This window comes from Vanacampus margaritifer, chromosome 12, assembly GCF_051991255.1.
Source record: "Vanacampus margaritifer isolate UIUO_Vmar chromosome 12, RoL_Vmar_1.0, whole genome shotgun sequence".
Classification (NCBI taxonomy): domain Eukaryota; kingdom Metazoa; phylum Chordata; class Actinopteri; order Syngnathiformes; family Syngnathidae; genus Vanacampus; species Vanacampus margaritifer.
In genome coordinates, this window is record NC_135443.1 from 4,174,360 (window position 1) to 4,202,244 (window position 27,885).

The 27,885-nt window shown below is 41.9% G+C and overlaps 2 protein-coding genes across 6 annotated transcripts in view; one reads left to right on the plus strand and one right to left on the minus strand.

The window, feature by feature from the left end:
• The window catches only part of LOC144061335 (uncharacterized), a 73,882-nt gene extending 50,514 nt beyond the window's left edge, over positions 1-23,368 (plus strand). For all 5 annotated transcript variants that reach the window (XR_013296165.1, XR_013296166.1, XM_077581687.1 and 2 more), the window contains 3 exons: positions 11,563-11,724; positions 19,055-19,179; positions 22,410-23,368. Coding sequence is in view for 3 of the 5 variants with exons in the window: in XM_077581687.1 (XP_077437813.1) it covers positions 11,563-11,596 (34 nt within the window). In the remaining 2 variants the exon portion in view is untranslated. The remainder of the gene's footprint in view (positions 1-11,562; positions 11,725-19,054; positions 19,180-22,409) is intronic.
• Positions 1-27,444, minus strand: part of LOC144061333 (protein FAM53B-like) — a 30,425-nt gene extending 2,981 nt beyond the window's left edge. The window contains exons 1-4 of the mRNA XM_077581685.1: positions 27,313-27,444; positions 11,506-11,754; positions 9,336-9,390; positions 7,289-8,136 (exon numbers count right to left, since the gene is read on the minus strand). Of these exons, the coding sequence (XP_077437811.1) occupies positions 7,289-8,136; positions 9,336-9,390; positions 11,506-11,586 (984 nt within the window). The 5' untranslated portion in view covers positions 11,587-11,754; positions 27,313-27,444. The remainder of the gene's footprint in view (positions 1-7,288; positions 8,137-9,335; positions 9,391-11,505; positions 11,755-27,312) is intronic.
• Positions 27,445-27,885: the final 441 nt, after the last annotated feature.

Sequence of the window (27,885 nt, forward strand, 5' to 3'; positions counted from 1 at the left end):
TTTTTTTTTTTTTTTTAGCATATACCCAACCAGGCAAGAAGTCTCAAAGTTAGACTAATAAGGTTGTAAAGTTCTCAAAAAGCAGTAGTTATGTGCAAAGCAGTGCAGCGAGGGGGTTAATAATCTGTGAAGCGGCAGATGTTTGGAGGCACGGAGATGAATAGAAATGAGCTTTTTCTTTGGCTTGAGGACGGACAACTTGGCTGTTGCCATGCTCCGGGAGTCTCTCGCTAGCGGACCCACAAACAAAAGCGAATACTTCAGGTGATAACGAGAGTAGTGGGAGGCCTTGGCTGTCTGTCACCGGAATGGGGAAAAAAAGGGGGATTTCTACGGCAGGTCTATGTTTGGTCCCCCTGCTATTACTTGACTACTAATTATCCCAGCAGGGTTGGAGGGGTAGAAAGGGGAGGGGCAGGTTGGAAGCTGCTTTGTCACTATGCGCTTTCCCGGGACTGCCTGGGATTTGGGAGGGCCCTCTAGAAGCGGGGTTACATTTCTGTAGTGTGCTCAGCTTTTCATACCACCACCACATGAAAGACACACTTAAAGAGCATATAGCACACATGCACCCAATCATTGTCACTTTATAAAAAAACAAACAAAAATAGTGCCACTTACTTGTGAGCTGCATCTAATTTGTGTCTGTACAGTTCTATTTTAAATCACACATTGATGTACATTTAGAAACAATATAACGTATAGTTAGTTATAGTTGAGACAAGCTAGCTGGCGCAACGACGATGAGCTGATTTACCCTTAGCTAGCTCAAGTAAATTTGTTATTTCAGAAGTGTGTATAAAACGGGTAGCCCTTCACATTGTCGCTAACCAAAAAGTTTGGTCACCAAGCTTTTTGAAGCAAAAATTTCTGCCTTGAAGCAAGGACTGAGGCAATAACGTAAATAATCGATAAAATAGCGTTCCCGCATATGTTATTGTGATTTTTACTCTCCACACTTTTTTTGCCGTGAAACTCCCACATAATAATTGCGCAGTTCAAATTTCAACTTGCTTCAAAAATTCACGCCACCCAGGGTATATATCATCTGATTCCACATTACGTACAGTATTCGCACAATTTAACGTCAAATATCAACTTTTCCCCATTTATTTTCAATGGGACTGACATTGAACTTTCCACGCCCAATCCACTTCAATACTAAGTAAAAAATATCTGGGCACTAAAACAAACATGACCCTGCCAAACACAAGGACAATTTCTCGCTTATTTAACTCTTTGACTGCCAAAAACGTTAAATAACGTTTAGTAAAATCCTATGGAGGAGTGCCAAAGACGTTAAAAGACGTTTGTTTCAAAACAGAGGTGAAACTAACCATTTTCTATTGTTGATTACTCAAAAACGGAATAAGGTCGAAACAAACTTTTTTTTCTGATGAAAGATGAGAGTCCAATCTTTCATTTGGTAGTATGTGTGTTTCCATAGTCCAAACACAACATTTTCTGTGGACCTTGAAAGATCAGTCAAAATGCTTAAATCGGCTGGCACCCACGGCATCCCTTTTCTGAAAACGTCTGGCAGTCAAAGAGTTAAGGAAAAAGAGCAGATAAATATCAACAAAGGCCAGTTGAAATCCCCCAAAAGAATTCACGTCTTGAAATAAGGTCAGTCGACAACAGAGCGGAAAAGCACAAGCAGAACTCGGCGTGTAAAACAAAAGACGTGCAAGGAAGGAATCTTGAACTCATTCCTGACAAGCAGACGACACAGCAGTGCACCTTCGCATCAATCATTCATCTGCGCTGTACTGAGGACACGATGCAGATAAGGGCAGAGAGTTTATAAAGAACAGAGCGCGAGCTGTTATTTAATGAGATAACGCGTTTACGCGACGACTCGCATCACGTCACTGTCGCGTTCCCACGTTGCTGCTCAGCTATGAGCGCCATGTCAGGAATGGAGAGGAGGGAGGGGGGAGCATACCTACATTTAGGCAAGCATAAATTTAAATTTAGAAAATAAAGTACGTATAGTATCATATATTGTCATTTTCAGAGCGGCCAGGCCTTTTCAGAGCATTTTGACAGTTTCAAAATAGCAATTTCTACCAAAAGCAGAGAAACTTTGACGCAAATATATTTTTTGCTTTACAGACACCTCTTACATCTGAACAGAGGATTTTTTCTATAAAAAAAAAAGCTAAAATGACAGGTAGGAATGACTTTTTTTATATGAAAATAATGTCTTTTCCAATATGTATATGCGATAGGGCTGGGTAAAAGTCAAATTAAGTCGACTTTAAAAAATAGATCGACTTAAAATGTCTGCCTTGAAGCTCCGCCGGCACCATGTTTGCGCCGTTGTCCATGTTTCTACACGGACCTTTTTTGCAAACACACGCAGTAGACAGGAAGTTATTGAGCTCATTGTAGCTAACAGACAGCTCCACTTGTTTATTCATGGACTATTACTGAAGCATCTTCAGTAAGTGTCTTTTAAGACACTTTTTCGTACATTCTTACTTTATTATTATTTTTTGCCTTAAATTGAAATCGCTAGCGTGCTAACGCTAATTGTGATTGCTAACCATTTTGCATCGGCTCATTCTGATTCAACTGATGTAGATATAATCATATATGTGTGACCTAAATGGTAGTTAGTGTTTGTTTGCCTCAAATGGAAATCTCTAGCATGCTAATGCTAATTGTGATTGCTAACCATTTTGCATAGGCTAATACTGCTAATTCAACTCATGTCGATATAATGATGTATGTGTGACCTAAATGGTGGTTAGTGTTTACGTTAAATGGGAATTGCTAGAACGCTAATGCTAATCGCAATTGCTAACCATTTAGCATATTATGCTATGTACAGAAGATAATAAATAAGTAGTTCTATCCACTCAATTAACCTCACGTTCAACTTTAGTATATAAACAAAATAAATAAATATGGGGGGAGGGTGGGGCAATGACTCGATCATTCCATCAAATAATTGATAGGGTAATGGATTTGAAAAAGATTTGTTTGTGGCAGCCCTGATATACGTGCTGTGAGCGACACTGACTCACTGGGTGGCACGTCAGTCACGGGCTCGTATCGTTTAGTGGATTTTTTCACGGTGGCCGCCGTTCTCGTCAATCAACACGACACACATACTTCTGCTAACTACTGCGACATATACCGTGCTAAATTTGTCTGACTTCCATCCTGTGGCCAACTTCTCCCTCATAATCTCACAGGTGTCTTCTTGCATAAATACGATCAGCCCCTCTCTCCTCCACCTAAATCAGTTGAATGTGGCTACAGGCCTCCCCTCCCGCAAAAGCCGCGTTGACATTTCATTGAGCGAGCGACCTTGAATTTGGTGATAAAGTTGACGGCTTTCCACAGCCGCTGAAAAAACACAACAGCCCGGCCAAGGTGGAAGGGAAACAGCCGGCGTGCAAACAACACGGCCGGACAGCTAGCAAAATTATTCAAGGAATGGGTTTGGGGCGGGGGGGGGGGGGTTCATGCGTAAATACGATGGCAGAGCGATCGCTGATTAGCATGTCACGACTTCACAGCCGCCGTCACTGACATGCAGCAGGAAACTAAAGGCCACATTACTGCATGTTGCGCGGACAGCACACACAGGGGACTTGTTATGTGCTGCTGACCTTCCTCAACCTCGTGCAAACATCCACAAACTTTTGCAGCGACAAACGTGCGTCTCAACCACTTTGACGTTACAAAGAATTTGCAAGATGACGACTGTCATTTTGCAATCCACCCTCACAAGCTCATTATGGCTTGTCAAAAATTTCCTTTTGACATGTCAGAATGGTATCGACTGTGAATGCATTTGTTTTTGTTGGGAGTCTGCGTACCACTAGTAGTATAACTACCACATTTTGAGAATAACTGTGTTAAGTTAATGACAACATTCAATTCATGCCAAACTGGGAAAAAATGTACTCATATTCTTTGGTTCTTGCACTGTTTTCGCCAAAACCCTTTGAGGACATAACTACTATTCACCCAGAAAGTGTCTACAGCTGTTTTAGTTTTCATTACAGGGCTTGAGGATAATTGGTAAAAATGGTCCGCTTGAAAAAGTCGCTCAAACTCCTAAAATTTGTTGTCATTTACTGTGTACAATAAGCACACTCAGTAAACACATTTTCTACATCCTTTTTGACCACATATTTCAATGCATTGTGTACTATATATTAAGTGTAAAAAATTTGAATAAAATTGTGTAAAAAACAAACAAAAAAATGTTAACAACAGAAACCCATGCCCCTCCTTTCAAACGTGAAACGGAGCCAACGTGTCTGTCTGATTGTTGATCCCCGAGACGTCTATGAAAGCACGGCCCTAGTATGTGACGTGGGAGCATTCCTGCGAGCCGAGGTAACGTCAACGTGACGACCGCGCGTGTCGTCAGGGCTCGGCTTGTTCCCCGCCTAGCAGCTGGCACGATTCGAGGAAATACCGTGCGTCCAACTCGCACTTGGACCGTCCTGAGGGTGACACAAATCTTTAGGAAAAAGGAAAAGGGAGGGTGTCGGAATAAAATGATGCCACTTTCTATTGCAGACAACAGACTGTGAAATCAAGTCCAGAAAGTAAAAACCCTGCCACAGTTTGGTTTTAGCCCCAGATGCTAGCTAGCTAGCTCCCATTGTGCTCATTTACCTGCTAGGGCGCTAGCTAGCATCAGGAGATAAAGCCAAACTTTGGCAGGGTTTTTACTTTCAGGTGCTAGCTAGCTAGCTCCCTAGCAGGTAAACAATGGGAGCTAGCTAGGGGGCTTTGGCTTTAGCCCTTTTAGCACGTAAACGAGTACCATGGAAGCTAGCTAGGGAGCTAGCATCAGGGGCTAAAGCCAAATTGTGGCGGGGTTTTTACTTTCTGGACCTGGATTTGCCACCTCTGCTTGATACCACTACTATCATGTTGCTAATATTCTAAAAACATCAATACTGACCTACAAACACACTCAACTGTGCCACATACATCATTTGGAGTAGTTCAGAATCAATATTTATCTAATACTGTGGCAAAAACAATGAACATTTTAATTAAGTACATCATACTCAGATGTTGATTATAGTTTAATGTATGGAGATCGCTATAGACTTGTTTTGCTAGTCAAAAATTGGTTGTAATAAGTTTTGACCAACCAATCAAAAGACAGAAAAATGCTGATGTCACCAAGGGCCAGCACTCTGAGGAATAATTTGAAATCTGAAGAAACATTTCCATTGTTAATACAGTGGCACCGTGACTTAATTAAGAGTGACATAACTTAGAAGTTTTTCAAGTTATGAGCTATCCAGTTGTCTTTTTTTTTTTTTGCTTTGTCATTAACATGTCTCAGCTCCTCTCAGCGCAGCAGTGTGACACTAATAGTAGTCACTCTTTACAGAGGACAAAGAATATATGACTGACTGCACAGTTTGTATTCATTCCAATGACTGATTAATTTAAAAACAACAACAACTTTGCTTTATGTTTAGTATGAGAGTAAACTTTGACTGGGCGTGGCAATAAACAGCTTGAAGCAGTTTTTTTGTGTGCTGCTTATTGTGAAGTGAGTTGAGTTCAATGCCAACATACCGCACTTGTATCTCAAGCCATAGCAAAAATTTTCTTAACGATGGCTCATATCTCTAAGCCACAAGTTCAGTCACTTGTAGACATTGTACAGCAATTTTCTTAATGGTATACTGTAATCTTTCAACAGTTGGCAAGCATGTTGTTACAGATGAATATCTCTACATCAAAGTGTTCATACCATTAGAAGACTTGAACGCTTCCATTTGTGTAGCGAAGGCTCATTTACAATCACTGATTGCTGGGGCCAAGCATAACGTATGTTGGGTCTTGTAGTGGCTTTCTGTGCACAATCACTTCTTTTTTATTTGGCCGCCGTGGCGCTCTGATAAAAGCCAGATTGAGGCAGGAAATGACAAGTACAAGGGTGGGAGTTGCGGTGAATAACAGATGGACATCAAGGGGGCCCGACCTTTTGGATTTACCCAACAGACTCGATGAAATACTAACCGAGCCTGGCTCCTTTCGAGTGTGTGGCGTTAGGCGGCATGACTGAACATGAGGCATGTTTCGTGAGTAAGCACCACTCCCTCACTTGGATACTTAACACAAGACTTCTGATAGTTGAGTTGTGAAGATTTGGTTGGACGATCCAGAAAATGAATCCTCGTTAAGATTTATTTAGTGATTAGATCAGATTTTTCTTTCTTATTTTCAGAGGTGACAAAACCAGGTCCAGAAAGTAAAAACCCTGCCACAGTTTGGCTTTAGCCCCTGGTGCTAGCTAGCTAGCTACTAGCTCACTAGCATGTAATCCAGCACCATGGGAGCTTGCTAGGGAGCTAGCTAACTGTGCTAAATGTTAGTCTGCATCCTGAGTAGTGTCAAGATTCCCACAAGTAAGGCAACCACCCCAGCCTTTCAATGGTCGAGTGAGCGGGTCGGGGAACAGGTTGTGGTGACAGTGGACAAGATAGTCGTCCATTGCTGGAGCTCTCCATGCAAGCCGGCGAGACTTCCTTGTTCGCCGACACGCTTAGGACCGCCCTCTCATTTGAATAACATTTTGACCTGGCAGAGCGTCTGCGGCATGAAATAAATAAATGTGAGAGCAGAGCGTTTTTATTTGTTTACTGATATTTAATTCTATTTAAATATTTATTTTGACATTTATTTTTATATTTAATGTTATTTTTGAATCACATTATTTATTTACTTTTACTTTTATTTTTTTATGGATATATATTTATGGTTGTTTTTATTTCCATTTATATATGTGTATATACTGTATATATATTTATTTATTTATATCTGTTTTTAATTTAACTTTTAGTCTATATATTTATTGATAGATTTTTTATTTGTGGCAGTTTTGGTCCGCCCAAAATTTATATATATATATATATATATATATATATATATATATATATATATATATATAATGAGAACATGTTTAACTGCTTAACATAGGCTCGCTCATATTGAGTTGGTTTTAGCATGTATCATAAACTCAAGCACAAGTGCATTTTTCTGTAAGTGACACCCCCAGAGAAAAAAAGTTCAGCCATCCCTGATTTACTGTCTTCAGTGAACCTAACATATGCTTTGGGATGTGGGAAAGCAAGCACAGGGAGAACATGCAGATTTGAACCCTGACCCCGTCACCTAAACAATGTAGTGTAAATCTAATCCAGCCTGCTGCTGAAATAGTTTCACCATGAGACCTCGGCAAACGTTTGCCTGTGTGCGTTTTGTCTGTGCATGTCGGCCAATTCCAGCTCACCTGAGTCATCTTTGCCAGGTCCAGAGAGGGCCTCGTCTCCTGGGCGTCCTCGGGTCTCCGCCGCTTCATCCCGATCTTTTTGTCGTTCAGCACGCAGGGCTGCGACCTGCTCCGAGACAGGCACCCCTTCCCATCCACCCTCTGGCCGGACCGCCGCTCCAGTTCCGGGGTGGAATCAGGCGAGCTGGCCTCCGACGCCTCTTCTCTCTGGAGTTCGGGCAGGCTGATCTGCTCGTGGGAGAGGGAGAGAGGTCGTAGGAAGTGGCCATGGTAGGACTGAGGGGCATGTGAGGAAGGGGTGGTGGGGGAGACAGGAGAGGCAGTGAAGTGAGGGTGGGCAGGCAGTCGCTGGTTGAAGAAGGGCAGGTCCAAAGGTCCGTCAATGGGGATGCTGGCGTGAGAAGGAAAACTGAAGCTGGAGCTACGCTGCATAGCGGGGCAGTGACCGCCGGAGAACCCCCCGCTGGCGCGGACGCTCCCCCCGCTGTAGCACCTTCGCTTCTCCACCGCCGTCCACACTCGGGAGCCCTGAGGCCGCCACGATGAGCGAAAGCCGCCAAATTCGTCGGACAAGGACAAAGAGCGACACTGCCGCTTGCTGGGGGGCGCCGTGGGTGCTTGGCCTGTGGCGATAGTGGTGTAGTGCGAAGTGGCGGGGGCCGACAGGTGGCCTTTGGTCAAGGCGGCGTCACCCAGGCTGAGATCTCTGATCAGGCTGGTGATAGCCGTGGCGGCGCCCGGTTCCTTGGTCCAGGGGGGGCCGCCCGGCTCGGGGGGCGCATCCCACAGGCTCTCCAGACTGGCACCTGACTGGAAGCTTCGTCCTGGGTTCAGCCATCTGTCTGATTCTGCAAAAATGGCAAACATGGATGAAAAACTTGTCCAAAGTATCCAGAATGACTAAACACACTAGTACGCATGCAAGGTCACTCGATGGTGATGACGCATGACGTGTCAGAAACATTACAGGAATGGTTTCGCAAAAGATTTTGGGAGCTGCTTTTTAATATGCTGTTTTTGGGAGCAAATTAGTTAATATCAGTCATGATGTTGTTAAAAAAAGAAAGAAAAAGAGAAGCACTGTTCTATAGTGTCAAGCTGATTTTGAGCTACTTAGCCAAACAAGAGGGCTTTTCTCGCCCTAATCCTGTCTATTTTGGATCATGTTCTCCAACATTGGCATGTAAATGCTTTTCTTTGGGCAGACCATTTAAATGCAGCAGTGACCTGACAGGAATGTCATGAAAACAACTCAACAAAAGAGACGACTTCAAAAGTGTCTTGTGATGCCTGAATGGACAAAGCATGCAAATTCGCAATGCATAAAAGCCATCGGCAGGCTCCTCGAAATGTCATCATCCGCAAAGAAAAAGAAGAAGAGAACATTGGGAGTATTTTTATTGAAGGAAGTGTATTGTTGTTAATCTCCCGTGAGAGCGTAGTGTGCAATGTAACGTGGAGCAGGTGTACGCTGGTCACGAGATGTTGACGAGAGGAGAGGAAGTGAAAGCCGAAAACAGTGCAACCTCTAAGGTGGAACGCCATCTGTTCCGGAACGCTCGAAACGTTGAACGTTGAAAAGGAAATAATGGGAAAATGGTTTAAGAAAACCAAATGGCAGACATTTTATGAGCTTATTTTTTAAGGCCGCATCACTAACGACCAATGGGACTTAAATGTAGGCACAGTATTATAATCACAGTATTTTACATTTGTAAGAAATTTTAAATATATTAAGAGTTTTTAAAGAAAGTTCTAATTTTAGCATAAAAATGAACATAATTGAAAGGGATTTTGTGATGCTGTTTTTCATATACTGTTTGTACCGGTGGCATTTTTTAAGACTTTTGAACAGGCTTATTAATTTATTTTTAAGGATAATCAAGGTCTTCATTTTGGAAAATGAAATGTAGGATTTTTTAAGATCCACTGACACATCATAAGTCATATTTTAACATTCTTATCTTTCATACAAGTATAAAATTTAAGTATTGTGCGACTTCGGAGACACGAAAACATGAAAATGAGTACAAAATTGAGAACTCACCAGCAGTCCCACAAGAGAAGAGGGTCGTCCCTCTGCTCATGGTGTGGCGCTCACGCTGAAAAGAAGCCACGAACATTTAGAGAAATGAAAGTATGCAAATGCATAACCCAATTTGCATTGTTTTATTTAAACCCTACTTGTATACGGTGCTACTGTCCATGTTATCTTGAAGAGTCCTAGTCAAAAGTGAAGTTTGTGTGAATTGAGTCAAACCAAAAAAAACATAGGTAGGGAACCCTGGTCCTCGAGAGCCACTGTCCTGCCTGTCTTCCATGGTCTCCCTCCACCCACACAGGAACAGGATCGTTATCAGGCTTCTACAGAGCTTGCCGATGAGCTGATAATGAGTCAGCTGTGTTGTAAGAGGGAGACATGGAAAACAGGCGGGACAGCGGCTCTCGAGGACCAGGGTTGCCTACCCCTGGTGTAGAAGCTGTAGCAACCATTCGTCCTCTGTGCAGCCACAAAAAAAAAAATTCCCCACATTTATATCCAAACCACCAAAAATGACAATGACACTGACAATATTTAAAGAAAAAAAAAAGTTTTGTCCTGTTACTCCGACTTCCTGCCACACAACAAAAACATAAGTTTACTGAAGAACGTATACTGTCCGTTGTTTGTCTAAATGTGACCCGCAATTGGCCAGCATCCAGTGCTATAGAAAATGGATGGATGGATGTTTGACTTCAATCCTACAATGTATCAATAACATATTGATTTAACCTACAAAAGCTATGTTCTTTATTACTACGATCCACAAAGGTGTGTGGGTATACACAAAAGGTCATCGTACAGTTTGCATTTTGTATAGAATAATGGCTGACAGTTTGCTCAACCGGCGCTATTAGTATGCACGGTATGTTTACTCACTACTCCATTGATACCCTGCAAATGATCCATCAATTAAGACGCCTGTAAACATTTTGCTGCTCTAAGTCAAGTACTGCAGGTTTCGTTGGAATCGTGGCGTGCGTAGAGGAAGGTTTGCCTGCACACGCCTGTCTTGTGATTGCTCTCCCTCTCTCTGTTTACTCGATTGCAACAGGGTGGCGCCTTCTTTTGCACACGAGGGACAAAAGGGGAAATGTGATGGAAAATTACAGTGACTCACGCTGAGGTGATCACTACCCACCACCACAACAAAACAACAGTAAACAAAAACAAAAGACACAATGTTTTTTTCTCCGGTGGAAAATGGAGACTAGTGCTTCCAAATCCAGCACATGTTTACGGCACTGTTTGTAACATTTGATATTGCGTAACTAGTGATACCTCACTGTGGCTCTCCTTTCCCACTGGTAAGGGCATTGCAACACGTTGACATTTTTCCATACTCAATTAAATCTTTTTTTTTTTTTGAGAGAGAGAGAGCTCAGGCACTCTAAAAACAGTTAGGTCAAAAGTAACCCAATTATGGATCAAAAATGGACCGTTCCACTTTATGGGTCAACCTGACCCAACTTTCTGGGTTGTTTTATACAAAATTGACCCAAGTAAAGGATCTGACCAATATTTACGAGTTGTTTTACACTAAAAGACACATTCCTTGACTCAAAGTAGGGTCAAATTGACCCAAGTAAGGGATCGGTCCATTTCTGACCCATAGTTGGGTTATTTTTGACCCAACTGTTTTTAAGAGTATATTATTCATTTGGCAGCCTTGCGGGGTCAACATGTCACTTCATTCAGTCTGACATTTGTAGCTCAAAGTCTGGCCTGCAAATGTCACAAAGCGACTGCTGGAAAATCTCGTCATTTCTACTTTGAATGAAGGCAAAAAGTACCAATGCATATGATTATTTCCAACGACTTGTGAGGTCGACTTCATTTAAAGCATTCGCGGTTAAAATGCAGCATGGCTCTGGCTTGTCGCGACATGCAGCAGCTGTGGGATGACATTAAGTGGTGATATTCATCTGACGAGGTATAAGAAGCTGTTAAAGATAATCTGATGTGCCGCCAACTTAAACTGACATGCAGGCACAACAAAACGATAGAAGGTCCAACACCATGGTGAGCACAAAACACCATTTTTGTACACGAAAAATCCTAGGGTCCAGTTTACCAAAATCTGTAATAATGACAAGCAATAAAGAATATGAATGGGGGTCATGTTGCTTAAAAAAAAAAAAAAAAAAATTAGCAAGGTCCTATTCTCGTCTCTTACCGGCGGTCGTTCGCTGCTCTTGGGCCTTACATTATTGATACCCTTTTTCTTTTCCAGGCTTTTGGAGAAGATGATCACCATGTTAATGTAGCACTTTTCACAAGTCTCATCGGGTGGAAGAGAAGGAGGAGGAGGCCACGGGCAGCCATATTGGGTGAGGGTGTAGGACGGGCAGTCAGTCAGTCAGCTGGCACCTCCCATCTAAGCCAAAGACTGCAGGTAGGACGCCCCCGGCACTTGAGGCAATCTCTGTAAGAAGAGAGAAAGACAAATATGAAAATGCTGACAGTCCTTTTACGAGTGTTTGATGTCTGTACAGTCGCTAGGACAGTGTGTTATGCCATCGTTATGCGGGTATTGTGGACCGAAAGCAGAACAACTCCACTGCAATGCTGGCATGTGAGATAGTTAGATAGAGATAGATAAACACAAAGCAGGTACAAGCAACACCATTTTCCGAAACATGATACAAATCTTGACACCATTCTGTAATGACACAGTAGTGGCAATGATACTAAATTACTTTGCATTATCTCAGCAGCTAGCATCGGCATCTACTTTGAAAAAAAAACATCACCATTATGACATTTTTAATAAATACATTTTTTTTTATAGGTTTTTAATACATAAAAATATCACTGTTTTTTAACGTATTAATATAAAAGGCAATGTCAAGAATTGGGATAGATGAGTGGTGAGACTGAAGTCCATCACTGCAGTGTTCAATCACAGTAACAAGGTAAGCTAATGTTAGCATGGATGTTAATGGCCACAAATGGTATCTGGTGGGCCTCGGTTTATGACGCCGTTCTTTTCTACATTATTGCAGTTGTAAAGTCAGAATTACAGTAAATATTTGTATGAAAAACAGTACAAATATAAAAGATTATGTACAAATAAAGTTCGAATGATTGAAAAATAGTAAGAATGGTAGTCACTGAGTGTGCCCCCCGACCCAAACATAGCAATAACATTCACTAATCGAAAACTGAGGAAAGGTGGAAGAGAATTTATGCTCCAGTCCTGTAGGCGGCAGTAGTTGTCATTACAAACCTGTAACGTGAGTTAATTGTAAGACATCAACAATTCAATAAAGACTTAACACGCAAAACACACACAATTTTAATGTCTATTTTCCTTTGGATTGGTTTCATTTGTCTAATGTGTACAAACACATTAACTCCTTGGCAGAGGCAATAAAAGTTAGCATGTGACTAAAGCAGCTAAATTAAGCGCTCCATGCTGTCGGCTATTTGACAGGCGATGTTTTTGTACAAAACAGTTTTATGCAATTTTATGAAGGCACTTAGCTTTTCTTTCTAAGGGAACGGGAAGCTCGATTGGATGTCTGCTCTAGCAGTAAAAACACAACGCGTACAGTATTTTGCCATATGGACAGGTGACAAAGTCAAGGAAAAGACAACAACATTGTGTTTAACGAGGGGGGCTGGCATGAGTTCTTCTGGTCCCCCCAGAGGCCTACTAGTGCAGCTATGAACATGATTCTTCCAACACCATGTGATGTTTTGACGATGCCTACAGCCGCAAGTGCTTCATCCTTTTCCACAACACGCATCCAGATTTTTCCGTTCATTCAAACCCTGTTTTTAGAAGCCCGATGAGTACTTTTTTTTTTTTTTTTTTTTTTCCAAGCTAAAAGCTGACGTACACTTAAAGGGCTTTCTCAGCCAAAAACGTGGACGAGCAAACATGGCGGAATCATTTGGCTAATCCTGGGTAAAGGCGGCGTGGCTAAAGATGTGGTGGAAGGAGCTTATATGGAAGTGTGGTTGCTTCATGGCTTCATGTACACATTGCGGCTGCATGCAGATGCTAGTGGCTGTGAAAGAGGTTAACCCTTGAGAAGCCAATCACGTTTAAAAAAAAATTTTTTAGGACGAATGAATGCAGGTTGAATTTTTTGAGTGTGTATATTTAACTCATTCACTGCCGTTGACGGCTACAGACGTTAAAAATTAATTTGAACTATTTCTATTAGTTTAAGATTTTTTTCCACTTTTGTTAACAAGAGTATGAAAACCTAGATTTTTTTTATTGTAAATTTAGAATATATATATATATATATATTTTTTTTTATATATATATTATTATTATTATTTATTTATTTTTATTATTATTATTTTTTTATTCATTGCTGCTATTGACGGCTATAAACGTAAAAAAATCATTTAAACTATTTCTATTAGTATAAAAAAAAAAATCCACTTTTGTTAACAAGAGTATGAAAACCTAGAATTTTTTATTGTACACTTAGAACAGATATAAAATATGTGATTAATTGTGAGTTAACTAGTGAAGTAATGCGATTAATTACGATTAAAAATGTTAATCGCCTGTCGCCCCTAATTTTTAATAAGCTGTTTTTAAAGAAAAATATTATTAATTTGTGGCAGTGAATGAGTTAAAGGACATCATAAGGGTTAAATGTGAGGGATTCGAAGCTCTTTCGGGTATGCTTCCTTTATCCATTCGTTGGATGGCAGGAATAGCTACGGTGACCTCAGACCGGGGCTTCCCTCCTTCATTAGCTGACCGCTCAACATCCAATTAGAGAGCACACTTCTTCGCAGCACCCCAATCAACTGCTTTCGGGAAACGACGCACACGCAAGGCTAATGGCTTTCGCAGGCTTTTGTGTAACATGTGCGCACATGTTAAGTGGAGGTTGCTGCTTGTGTGCTATTGGGTATTCCGCACGCCAGATTTCATACCAGCTTGTGTTACTTTCCATGTCATCTCTAGCAACCCCATGACTACACTCAAGATGTTTTACTTTGGCGAGGCCTTAAACCAACTGCCGGCATATGACTCCCATTAGCTCCATTTATCCCGGGAAGTCAGTGGAGCACAACTGGGCCTCTCGCAGGAATAGAGAGCCCGTGTTAGCCTTCTTGTTTGGAGTAAAGAACGGGAATGTTCTTGATCGGTGTGCGATTACTTAGGCTGATTAGGACTGACATTGAGTAATGGCCGAGACCGACGAGAGGGTTTTTGTGTGAATGTTGGGGAGCGCGGCGTTATTCCTATTGTGAAAGGACGCAAATGCTAAGATACCGGAATGTCCTAGACAGTAACCGGAGTGTGGCCGACATTAACTGGAACATGTGAAATAAGTAGACAGTGCAATTTCTACAGAAATTGCATGGGAATGCTAAAAAGCCGGATGCTATTAGCTGAATGCTAAGATTTGAATACATGTGCTTATGAAGTAAACTGAAAGATAATTCATGTGAAAATGACATTTTTAATTGTGGTTATTTGACAAATGAATACAAAAGAAAACTTTAACTGCAATTAAAAAGCACAACTGGGCCCCTTGCAGGAAAAAGAAAGCCTGTGCTAGCCTACTTGTTGGGAGTAAAGAACAGAACCGTTCTAGTTGATCGGTGTATGATTACTTTGGCTGATTAGGACTGACGTTGAGTAACGGGCAAGGCCAATAAGTGCGGGAGTTGAGGAGCATGGCGTTTACATGCAGGAGTTTTCCCTATTGTGCGGCTGGACACGCCGCGCACGTCTTTGAGCTAACTGCGTGTGTGTTTGTGTGTGTAGTGACTGGCAAGCAGGGGGGTCATGGGAGAGGGCAGGGTACGAATCAGAAGCCCCAAGCCATGCTTACTTAATGAAGTGGCTCGCAATGATGGAGAAACCAGAGCCCAATGGTGAAAGAAGTGCCGTGAGCCCATACTCCGGTGTCGACGGATCACATCAGCTTCTCAATGACACGCCACCTCGCCTTCGCCACTGATTACACCGAATGCTCACTCTTTCGCTCCTATAGGTTTCCCCACACAGTCTAAAGCAACATTACTACTAAGTGCAGGGATGTGATTTGACCAAAGTGAAATTATCTGAAAATTTAGCCGGGGGTCTGGGGGCCGCTGGCACCCAGCTAGGTCCAGGGTTTTCCGTGTTTTTAAGTACTTTCAATGAACTCACATGACAAAGAAATAGACAAAACAACAGCATAAATTTTCAATGTATATTGAACTATCCCATATAAAATGGCAGTTTTAGTCAACTCAAAATCAGTCACATTCAAAAACATTGGACTGTCTTTGCTTTTAAAAACTATCAGAGAATATAATCATATCTAACTAATGTGATTACTAAGTTAACACATAAATAATGTTGAAGAGTTCAAATTTCATGAACAAATAATTGTATCATGACCAAATGAAAAGTAACTCATATTAGAGCATACCACAAATGTCTTTGTTATAGCAGAAGATGTTATCTGTCGGAGTCATGTGCATACACAATGAACTACTAAAAAAAAAAAAAAAAATCAGAATTTTTTTTTTTTTGGGGGGGGGGGTAAAAAAAGCGTAATTCCGCGAATTAGCGGAAAAATCACATCCCTGTAAGTGAGTCACACAGTTGGTCTAAAGTGCTAAAATTGGTTTTAGAACTCTCCTTGCCATGGCAAAACAATAAAAGATAGCAATTAGTGTATTAATCGATAAATTACGTCGTAGTGTAGTCCAATTCCCATGCGGCGTTTTAAAACTACTGATATTAAAACTAGGAGAAAAATAATCTAAAAATCATTGGAATGTGCTAGACGGCAACCAGAATGTGTTTGTTACCAGAACGTGCTACACGCTTGCCGGAATGTGCTAGACAGCAGCCACAGTGTGTTAGACAGTTACAGGAATGTGCTCAAAGACAGTCCTAGAAATTGCTAGCCACGTACTAGAATGTGCTCGAAAATTACTGAAATTTGCTGTGTTACCAAACGCGGTAGCCAATTACCAAAACATGCTAGACAGTTCAAATCTGCAGGTGACCAGAAAATGTGTCATTTTAAATCATCCTTGTCAAAATGTCAACAAAAGTGTTTCTTGCTTGGCAGTCACATTGTGAACTGCTACATGACTAGGAGTGGAACATTCTCAACTGCAACTTTCCATCACAACTGCAGCAAATAAATTAACTTTTCTTCGTAGTCAACCTCCTAACCGCTTTGTGAAGAGTGTGATGCATAGACAGCAATATTTGGCTTTAGCCATGGCAGAGGCCTCCGGTTTAACAAACGCTCTCATTTGATCTGTTGTGTTGTGAAGAAATACGGTTGCCAGACAAGCCAACCCACGAGTGCAACACTTAAAAGTTGGATTTTAAGTAACCCGACCGCATGTTTCAAAAGAGATAAACAATGACTGTTGTAAGCATGCTCCCTGCCCTCATAAGCTCGGTTAGTTCAGTTCCACGTCATCCTTGATGTAACCTATACTGCCAAATAAATCAAGTGACATATCACAGTTCATTTATTGTCTGGCTTTGCAAAAGGATGTCAGAGCCGCTGGCCGCTGCAATACGTCAGATTAGAGCTAAACTGACGGGAAGTTTCAGCTTTTCTTTTTTGGCCTCCGTCGGTCTATGGTGGCCATGAAAGAGAATCGTAAAACGTCGGCTCTACTGGAACAGCAATCGTCTTCAATCAATCAATTTGGCCTCGTCAAATCGAGTGGTAATTCCAGTTAGATTTGTGCACGCTGGGGAAGAGTGCAGACGGCGGCGGCTCTTGCCAGTGAGTGGGGAGGGCACTGGAAAGGGCAGCTAAGATAATGTGGCTCCTTGCCTGAGCCTTGAGTTGTGCAGGCAGATGAATAGACGCCTATTTGGGGCCCCGTGAAGCTCTCTGATGAGGGCGTTTTGTGCCCATCGGCGATTGGCTTGACCTACTGCATACTTGTGCAGAGTGCGTCTGGTGTCAAGACTTTGATCGGTGGCTGAAGCCAGTAAAAAAAAAAAAACTATTATAGACTAATCAAATACTTGAAGCATTCACATTCAATTCTGAACTCATTTCCTGGAAAAATGTGACAACTGACATAATGCTCAATTAATCGATTATGATGCACATCACTACTTTTTAAACCGCACAAGTGTTGCGTTAGACAGTTACTGGAATGTGCCACACTGTTCCCAGTTAGTTAAGAGTATTCACCAAAAACATGTTTGAAGTTACTGGAATATGCTAGGCAGCTACCAAAATTTGCTCGACATTCACTAGAATGTGAGTGTTTTGAGACGTTTTACAGAATGTGCTAGCTAGACAGTTAGCAGAGCATGCTAGGCTGTCAATGGAATGTGCTAGACAGCTACCAAACGCGCTCGGCGGTTACGGTATCATGCTAGGAAGTTAGCAGAATGCACTAGAAGAAGCAAACGCAATATACAGTACGGTTATTGGAACGTGCTAAACAGTTAGCGGAGTGTGTTGGACATTTACCGGAATATGATAGATCATTACCAGAACATGTTATAGTGTTACCAGAATTTCCAGAGTGTGCTAAGACAGTTACTGGAACATGCTAGATAGCTTTCGTAACATGTTAGATGGTTACTAGAATGTATTACATTCACAGGAATGTGCTAAGCAATTACCAGCTAATGCTACACCGTTACTGGAACATGTTAGATGGTTAAGAGATTCTGTAATTTACTGTAATGGGTTACAGTTACCGTAATGTGCTCAGCTGTTACCACAATGTACTAGACAGTTACCAGAATGACCGTTGCAAGAATCTGCTAGTTACCGGAATGTGATACATGCGTTAAGACAGTTGCCACCTATGATGATACCATGTTTATGCATTTCCTCTGTATAAATTCTGACATGTTCATTTCAGAGCTCTCAGAATAAAATATGCGGTCTACTGTAACAGCTTCCTATGGCGGCACACAGGTAGTTGTTGCCATGGAATAAAAAGGAAAAAATAAGTAAGGTTTTAGCCGGGCACAAGTGGGTCTTTTTGTAGACATGCAAGTGGGAGCCATTATTTTCGTTCCAAGTCCGCAGGGTGGACCATCCATTCAGGGTGAACTCGCAACCACCCCACTCACCAGCCGTGAGGTGCAGGTCATAAAGATGGTTCCTAGAGAGGTCAAGACATACCACTGAAGGCTCGGACCATCACCCCTAGTACCCACGCCGGGGGAACATTGGCCGCAAAACACTCACTCCATCTTCCCAAGTGGTCAAACAATGAGGCCCGGGTCATTTTTACTTGTCATTTAATCAATGATGTGCTTAAGAATCCTCCTTTTAAAAAGTCCAGCTGTACTTCTCAGTGCTGAGTGAGCACAGAGGTGACACAAATGGGAACACTTACCCGTGCAGAGCAAGGATGTGGCTTCCTTTGTGGTAATCACATTCAGAAGACTCTATGCAGTATGTACTATACTAAAGATTTTTTTTTTTTAAGTCTCATCCACCAAAGCTCATTTCTTCTCTGCATCATTCTGAAAGCTGTGTCCAATACTTAGCACAAAACATGCAGTACATACAATGTGTCTCTGACAGTTCAATTAAAACCGAGGTATTCGCTTCGTAAAGGTAGAAATTTGGAAACAGCTTTTGTCTTCGATCTCTTTTCACATACGGCGGGGTAAATATTTGATCCCCCGCTGAATTTGTGAGCTTGCTCACAGAAATGAAATCTTCTCTTTTATGGTTGTTTACTTGATTGTGCTCATAGACAGCATTTTGAATACTGTACTGTACTTCTGACTCCCACAGACTGGCTGGTGCCCACGCGCCAGACAAGCTACGCACCAATCAATGAACAATACGTTTGATCTCAACTGGTCATGTGTAAAAGGCTCAGTGAGAAGATGACAACTATTGGCGCCATTATTCCAAAGGTGAGGACACACAAAATAACCACCAACTGCCCTTCAAAATTGTGCATCAATGAGCAATGTGGAAATACTTTTTTTTTTTTATCCATTACCTTAACTCTTTGGCTGCCAGACGTTTTCAGAAAAGGGATGCCGTGGGTGCCAGCCGATTTAAGCATTTTGACTGATTTTTCAAGGTCCACGGAAAATTATGTGTTTGGACTATGGAAACACACATACTACCAAATGAAAGATTGGACTCTCATCTTTCATCAGAAAAAAAAGTTTGTTTCTACCTTATTCCGTCTTTCAGTAATCAACAATAGAAAATGGTTAGTTTCACCTCTGTTTTGAAACAAACGTCTTTTAACGTCTTTGGCACTCCTCCATAGGATTTTACTAAACGTTATTTAACGTTTTTGGCAGTCAAAGAGTTAATAAACAAACAACCGTAAAAATGGAAGACCGTGCGCCCCTTCAAATTGAACTTGATAAAACTATTCCTAGCGTAAGCATTACTAGTAGTGCACTTGTAAAAAAAAATCGGAGGTCTCGCTATGGCAACCAAACACAAAACAGAACAATAAGTCAACATTTGTTGCATGCAACGAGCGCAGTTTGCCAAGTGGTAGAGATGGACCGGCAAGCTGCAAACACAACACAAGGCCCTCTATGCGCTAATGTATTCGGGGGGGTTCGGGACCCCAGTCTCAGAGCAGGGCTGATTCAAAGTGAAGCCCTACATGCTTGACAGGCACAAGATCAGGTGTTTGACTTTGGAGTGCGAGAAGGTACGAGGGGCCCCCTTTGCCCCGACCGCATTGACCCCCACATGCCTGGACTCTCTATACACCAGGTACCCCCTTGCTAATTACACCACCCCCCTCCTTTCTACGAATCTTTGCCTTTCCTGCTTGCGGTTTCCATCATCATCCGCAAGGGCCCGTTCAGTTGCGTGCACGCTAACCAGAGCCCCTAAATCCATCGGGGGGGTTGGGGGGGGGGGGGGTACGTTTACACGATAGTCGGCGGCCGCTCGCAGTCTTCACAGCTGTAAAAAACGCCAGCGCGTCTGCGGCATGTTCTGCACAAACAACAAGTAACAAACTTAAAATCATCTGGCAGTTGGTGACGTAAGCTGGCGACGTGTATGTCACGGTTGTGTGAAGCGAGAGAACGTGTTCGGGGAAGAAAAACCCCATGAGCGGCATTCCAACGCCCCATTCATTCATTCATTCATTCGTTCGTGAGGGGGCTCGGCCAAGGACCCTCTGACTGCACGGCATCGTGAGAAGAACAAGACAGATGTGTTCAGGCTCAGGCCTTTCTGTGTGGCCTTTGCACGTTCTTTTCTAAGCTCAAATTCATTACTATTATGAGAGCTTTACCATACTCGGTCAGAATCCAGAAACTTACCAATTTCCCATAGCACCGCCATAGCTTAAAAAATTCAGCCCCCCCCCCCCCAAGCCAGTTTAACTTATGTTTCTATCATGAGAAGACCCACAAAAAAAAAAAGTCTCAAGAAACCATACCTGAAAAGACAAAGGAAGTCGGCCATTTTGTGATGAAGCCGCCATTTTTGTTACCAAGTTAGAATCACATGTCAAAAATCAGGTTCCCATCCAATTATTTCGAATTTTTTAGGCGACTTTACTGAAAATGCGCAAAATGGACATACGATTTATGCTGTTCTTAAATAAAAATGTTCAAAGACATACAAGTGGTCTTTAAAGTATTCACTCTATAAACATTAACCGTACATCTTTAATCCTTCACGTTTTGTAGATCTCTGATTTACAGATCTGATCTGCTTTATGGTGAGCTCAGCAGTTGCAAATGCTGTTTGCAAAACACCTGCAGGTGTATGGAAAACCTGCTGCCAACATGCAAATTCCCAACTAAACCACGGCGAGCCACTTGGACCGACGCATGTCCCCTCCGCCCCCGTCATTCAAAGCAGGATCGGCAAGTCTGGACTCTCTCGCTCAAGTCTGAGCTTGCGTCGAGGGAGACGCTTCCATTTTAAATGTCAGCTTTGTACGAGGGGGAAAGGCAGTTTGAGGTTAACTGTATAGGAGCAGCGCCCAAAACAAATTGCATAACCGGTGGAGAACAGGTTCTAAATGTACACTGTGTGCAATTAACCTGTGTGCGCCTCACAATAGAAGCTTTAACTCTTTGACTGCCAGACGTTTTCAGAAAAGAGATGCCGTGGGTGCCAGCCGATTTAAGCATTTTGACTGATCTTTCAAGGTCCACAGAAAATGTTGTGTTTGGACTATGGAAACACACATACTACCAAATGAAAGATTGGACTCTCATCTTTCATCAGAAAGAAAAAGTTAGTTTCTACCTTATTCCGTTTTTCAGTAATCAACAATAGAAAATGGTTAGTTTCACCCAAATGCTCTGTTTTGAAACAAACGTCTTTTAACGTCTTTGGCACTCCTTCGTAGGATTTTACTAAACGTTATTTAACGTTTTTGGCAGTCAAAGAGTTAATTTGGAGAAGCTGCTCAAGCCAGCGCCAGTGTTGCATACACAAACACACGATTCTGCCTCGTGATGGCTGATAAGTAAATTAGGACAATCAACTGAAACCGTGCACTTATGATAACACATTAGCTCACCTGTGCTTGCTTGTTTTATGCACACACCCTATCACTACTTACACAACACCAACCTAGTACGGAAAGTTGTAAAAAAGGATAACGAAAATATACAATAACCCGGAATGAGCTGAACATGCTCAAGTTGGAATGGTTTGAATTCATCCAGAAATTTAGAAGCAGTTGAAGGAAGAAAAACAGCACAATAATAAAGTAGCAAGAAACAAGTTAATTAACAACTTAATTTTTGTGGAAAAACTAACACTTTGTGCTCGGTCCTCACGGGTCAGATTGAAACCCTTGACGGGGTCGGTTCTGGCTTGACAACCCTGCTATAAATGCTGCAATGTACATGCCAGGCCAGTAGTTGGCGATGGAGCTTTCTCAAGAAACAATACTCCACCAACTGTCTACTTTTCCTTGATCGACAATATAGGAAACGATAAAAAGCCAAATTTGAAAGCCTGTTCAGGAGGTGAAACGTGTTGTCAAATGTTTTCATTTTTCAGATTCGTAAAACTCTACTTTCATGAAAATGAGTATTACTACTACATCCCCAGCATGCTTTTTATCTTTTAGAGTATTTTTGGGGAGTCTCTCGGTGTACGTGAGAGTGCCTCTTTTCTTTTCTTCTCCTTTCAGGCCGGCTGGGCGTCGAGACATCAGACTCACAAATCTATCACGTTAACGAGCGGGGCATATACACAGCACGGCTGGAACGCACACAAGAAAAAGCCAGGAGGGCCGGCGGTGTTTGTTTCCAGCGTCCCTGCAGCCGCATAGGTTTGAGTTTCACTGTTTGTAGATATGACTGCGGGTCACAGAGGAAGAAGGACGCTTCTGAAATGGAGAATAGCGTGAGGACACGCACACACATAACAAATACATGCGAGGCACGGCGAACAAACTCTTTTCTGGTCGCGCCGCCTCGGGCCTGCGCAGGCAGGAAAGAGTGTCAGTGTGAGGGGAACAGAAAGCTAAATGACACACTCGCTGTGAAAAACAGGAAAATAGCCAGACTCAGACGACACAGAAAGACAAAAAAAAAAAAAGGGAGACGGGTGGTGGGGGTCACATCGTGCATCAGTGTGTGTGTGTGTATTGCGTGAGTTACATACAGAATGCATCAGGGCCTCGCTCTGCATGCAGCTGCAACCCGGACAGAATGGAGCACAAAGACGGAGCAAAACTTGAGCACACACACACACACACACACAACTTGATGCTAAGTGACAACCTGCAACCGCTGTGGTTTGTGCTGCTTCCTTTTTTGCACTCATACGCTGAAACCTCTACATTTGCGTGCCCTTTAAAGTCATAGCAAAAGATAGTCCAGCGAGCAGCTGAAGGCCCGCGGGTCACATCCAGAAGCTTGCCACAATTTTTTCTTTAACATCAAAGCTAATTAATAATCCACCTTAAAATCGAATGGAGGGACAATTATGAAACAAATTGGGCCGATTATTAGGGTTCTTACACAGATTATATTATCTAAGGGACAAGAAGTGTAACTGCCACACGACTAGTCCGTAAACAAACAGCTCAGCTTCTGGCTAGCGGATGTCTTGGCTGTTTCATTTTACAGGAGGTGGCAAATCCAGGTCCAGAAAGTAAAAACCTTGCCACAGTTTGGCTTTAGCCCCAGGTGCTAGCTAGCGAGCTCCCTAGCTAGCTCACATGGTGATCGTTTACCTGCTAGGGAGCTCGCTAGCTAGCTAGCATCAGGGGCTAAAGCCAAACTGTGACAGGGTTTTTACTTTCTGGACTTGGATTTGCCACCTCTGCATTTTAAATGTCATTAAATCTGTTCCTCTTTACATAAAAGATTTTCGGGTGTGCGTGCATTTTGTTCCCTTTCTGTAACCAAATATGAAGCAAACCATAACCATCAAGCCAAGAACAGCTTGACTTTACTTAGGAAGTTGGGAGTTAATTGGAGTCACTTTAAATGGTGGCAGGTGTGTGCTGGCTGTCATTTCATTTGCGTTTGGATGATTGAATGATGAATAACCTATATTGTTCTCATTTTGTTTTCAATTAATATCACGTAAAACTTACATTTGAACAGGGTGTGTAGACTTTTTACATCCACTGTATGTGCCTAGCTCATTTTTGGTGTATTACAACCAGCTTCTAAGGGAGACCATAACTATGATGTGGCCCATGATCAAAACAAATTTCATCTAATGGACAAACTTGCTTTTCTTTGGATTTTTTAGCCCCCAAATGGCTAGCCACAAAGGTAGCCATAATGCGTGTGACAGGCTAACTTAAAATGTGACATGTTTTAAGACCCTTAAACACTTATTATTTTCTCTGGGGAAATTTTCCAATTGTGTACGTTTCTTTTAGTTTTTTAGACTTTGTTTGATATCAAAAGGTTCCACTGTAACAAGGGCTAAGAACATCAAAGTAAAATTCAAGCGCTTCCGTGATGGCAAATTACACAATTAATCCAATTGTACTGCATTATATCACATTATAATACATAGCATTTTGCGGTATCTACTTAAAAACAAGCCATGAAATGTGTTCAGCCACTTTTCAAACCGTGAAAAAACATTTTCAAAAATCTCAACGCATCCGTGGGAACCCTGCATGCAAAACGCTTGCACAAAAACGCTTGCAACATCAGTTTGCAAGGTGAAATGATACCAGAAAATGCAAACAGGGGTTGTATATTATTGTGAAAAAAACGCTATAATCTTGCCATTCTTTCCCACGAGTGTGAACTGAACATCCCTAATGGTACGAGTGGGTTTACTACCAAGGCCAACCGGTATAATCTTCTATGACAAGATAATGAGGACAACGTTTCACCTACTCCGGAGTCAACTTTTTTTTCCCCCCTTGCGCACGCAACCAAAATGTTGCAACCCTGCGTGAGTGGCACTACTACAGTTCCACGTATTTCCCATTAGGGTGCCCTGGTGCTAAACCAGTTTCTTTGTTGACCGTGTCCACATGGATCAAGCAAACCGCCGCACAATGTTAAGCCATACGGGCAAAACAAGACCACTTCCGAGCCGGCACGAGAAAGGGAAACAGTCCAATCGTTAGTTTAAGGTCATTGCAAGCTAGCGTGCTTGCAAAATATCTCGTGATGATGGCACAACCGCTTAATCACCAACATCTTAATAAAATTGCATGCGAGACGTTGATTTGCCAAGTTACGAGTTCCGCAACTTTTGCAAGCTTTGAATAAAAGTGAAGTGAATATTACAGTGGTTAACATATTTTTACATGTATATGACAGTTAACCGGTGAGGTCGAGACAGGCTGCTAGTCACTAGCTACTCGTTTCTCTTTAAAAAATAAAAATAAAAAAGAGAGCGGGGTGGGTTTTATAATGCGTGCTTAAAAAGTGTTATATTGTTTTTATGTATACAGTATCACCGTTATTATTGTTAACCTATTTTCACACTTAGGTTGCACCTAATATGTTGATAAGTCCAGTTAGCTGATGTTAGCTGTTGGCCACTTGCTAGTTAAGAGGTTTATTAAAATTTGTTAGCTGTTAGCCACTTTCCTAGTTAGAGATAGAATTTCTGATGTGACATTTTACGCGTTTTACTGTCTGACATCCAGACTGTGCGGTTGACTATTAATGTTACTTGCTAGCTGCTAGCTAGTTAGCCACCGACTTGCTAGCTACAGTACCACTTTGTAATATACGGTGCATTGTTGTTGAGTTTACTGCTTTTATATACAGTAATATTACACTGGTTAACCTAGCAGTAGTTAACAGTTGCTTCTAAGTACAGTAGTTAGTCTCTGAGTGTCTTGATACATGAACTAATTTTTGCTTTTATCAAAAGTAGAGTGTTTCATATGTTGTTAATTCAACGAAAGTAGATTCCTGGCTAACTTCTTTTTACATGTGTGATAGTTTAACTTAAAATTCCGCCTGTACAGTTAATAGAGGTTTTATGACACACTCCTTCATTGACCAGTTGTTAATCAGTACTTAGTAGCCGGTTTAGGGTGGAGCATATGACTTTTCTTTTGCTTTTATTTGTTTGTTTTAAAGCTAACAACTTTGATTTGGACCTCAGGCCTATGTGACCATCCTTGCATTGACTTCAGAAAACGTTTGAAAAACAAAACAAAACAATGTGGCCCATTCATTGTTTTTGGAGCACTTGATTGCAAACAGAAAAAAAAAAAAACTGAATCGCTGTCGTGTCCGTGCTAGAGTAGAAATGACTCATCCTTGTCACAGGACGAAGCCAACATATAGTGTGTGTGTGTGTTTGCGTGTGTGCATTTCTGCACACTAGTAGGACAAATTTGGCATACTAGGACTACTACATGCTGCTAGTTGCTACGGAGGCAAAACTGCTAGTAAAACACTATATGTTAACTAGTAGAAAATGATCACGTCACATAATAGGACAACTTTGGCTTACTAGTAAGTACATGATTTTACTGAGGTAGAGCTACGAAAGGGCATGTTGGTGCTAATAGTAGGGTCCGTGAGGGTACAAGTGCATGGCACATGCCTACTAGTTCGGCCTATTAGAGTTACTAAAGTAGTTTACTGGCATTGTTTAGTTGTGTGCTTGTACTTAAGATCAAAATTGGTGCTAGTAGTGCAGCACTACTAGTGCGCTAATTTGTCTTACTAGTGAGGACAAAGAGCAATTTAGTATACTACATGGGCCTCAGGCTGGATATCATTTTTGTGCTACTAGTATGGCCTATTGTGGGACACATGGCTACTAGTTGGGCCTACTATTGAGACTAGTAAAGCACAGTCGTTTACTTGTATACATGTTGGCCAAAAGTGGCACTGGCAGTAGAAACATCATACAGTAAGACACGTCAATCCACCAGTGCACACGAGTCGTTCTACTAGTGCGCTGAATTGTCTCTATTCAGATATGTATTCTTTTGGTCCACTTTGTCCTCTCAAGTAGGACTTTGACAAGTTAACATCTGGCACTAAACTAGTTAGTACTTAAGCATGTTGAGGTCAACTAGTGCACAGTTTTGCCTAACTAGTAGTAACGTACCATGTTTGACTACTAATACTAGTACAGTATACCAAAGTTGTCCAACTAGTGTTGAGAAATCTCATGCAGTAGCAGAAAAACAATGCGACTACAGTAGTAAGGCAAGTTCTACTACTAGCGTGCTGAATTGTCTTACAAGTGAGGACAAAGAGACTACTAGTTCTACATACATGACCCTGAAGCGATGTACCCAATAAAAAAGCTCGAACTACTTTTCGTAGTGTGTGACACGCACATGAAGCTTGCTTGTGACCACACACAGATTGCAAGTCAGACTTTACACATGCAGCAACAGGTTGTTCGTGCACGCAACCACATACACATTTGTAACTCTTAACTTAATGACAGTTGATCACAAACCTTAAAAGAACATCGCTTTGAAAAAGCTGCTGCATTACGAATACTCCACACACACAAAAAGGCCAAAACACAACTTGTAACAATGTTGTCACTCTCTCCAAAATGACGAAATCCTGCAAGAGTATGCGTACGTACGTACGTACGCACATAAGAATGGATGTCATGACTACCTGGCCAGCAGAGGCTCGTCTTCTCCCCGAGTTAGGACATCTTGCTTGCGGGGAGGATAGGGCAGAGGGGAGGGGGGGGGAGCTTGAAAAAGTTCCAAGGCAAGTCTGCCTTACTCGCTCGAGGAGCGAAGAGAGACTGCAGGCAGCTGAGAACTTGGAGCTGCTTTTTGCCCACAGCTGGGCGACTGAAAAAATGTCCGAGAAGGGGAGAAAAGCGAAACGAATTGCGGCCGTTTTGTAAACAAAATACAAATAAAAATGCTAAACAAACACCCCGAATCATTAATTATACGTAATAAACTAAACCCAAGCATAAAGTATATATTTCTGGCAACAAGCGATTTAAATATGGCGTGGCCTAAAGTCAGTCACCCCCGCCGAGTTGGTACGCTCCACTGTGGTCCTCCCTCAGGCATTTACAATACCACCGTGCTACTTTTGCCACTCCACTAAAGGCATATTCTCTTTCAAGTTTACTTTTGTACTAGCTACGGTTGAATTTACGATTTAAAGAAAAAAATCCCCTGGAATTATGTGATTCATGTAACTGTTTTTAATTGCCATGGTTGCATG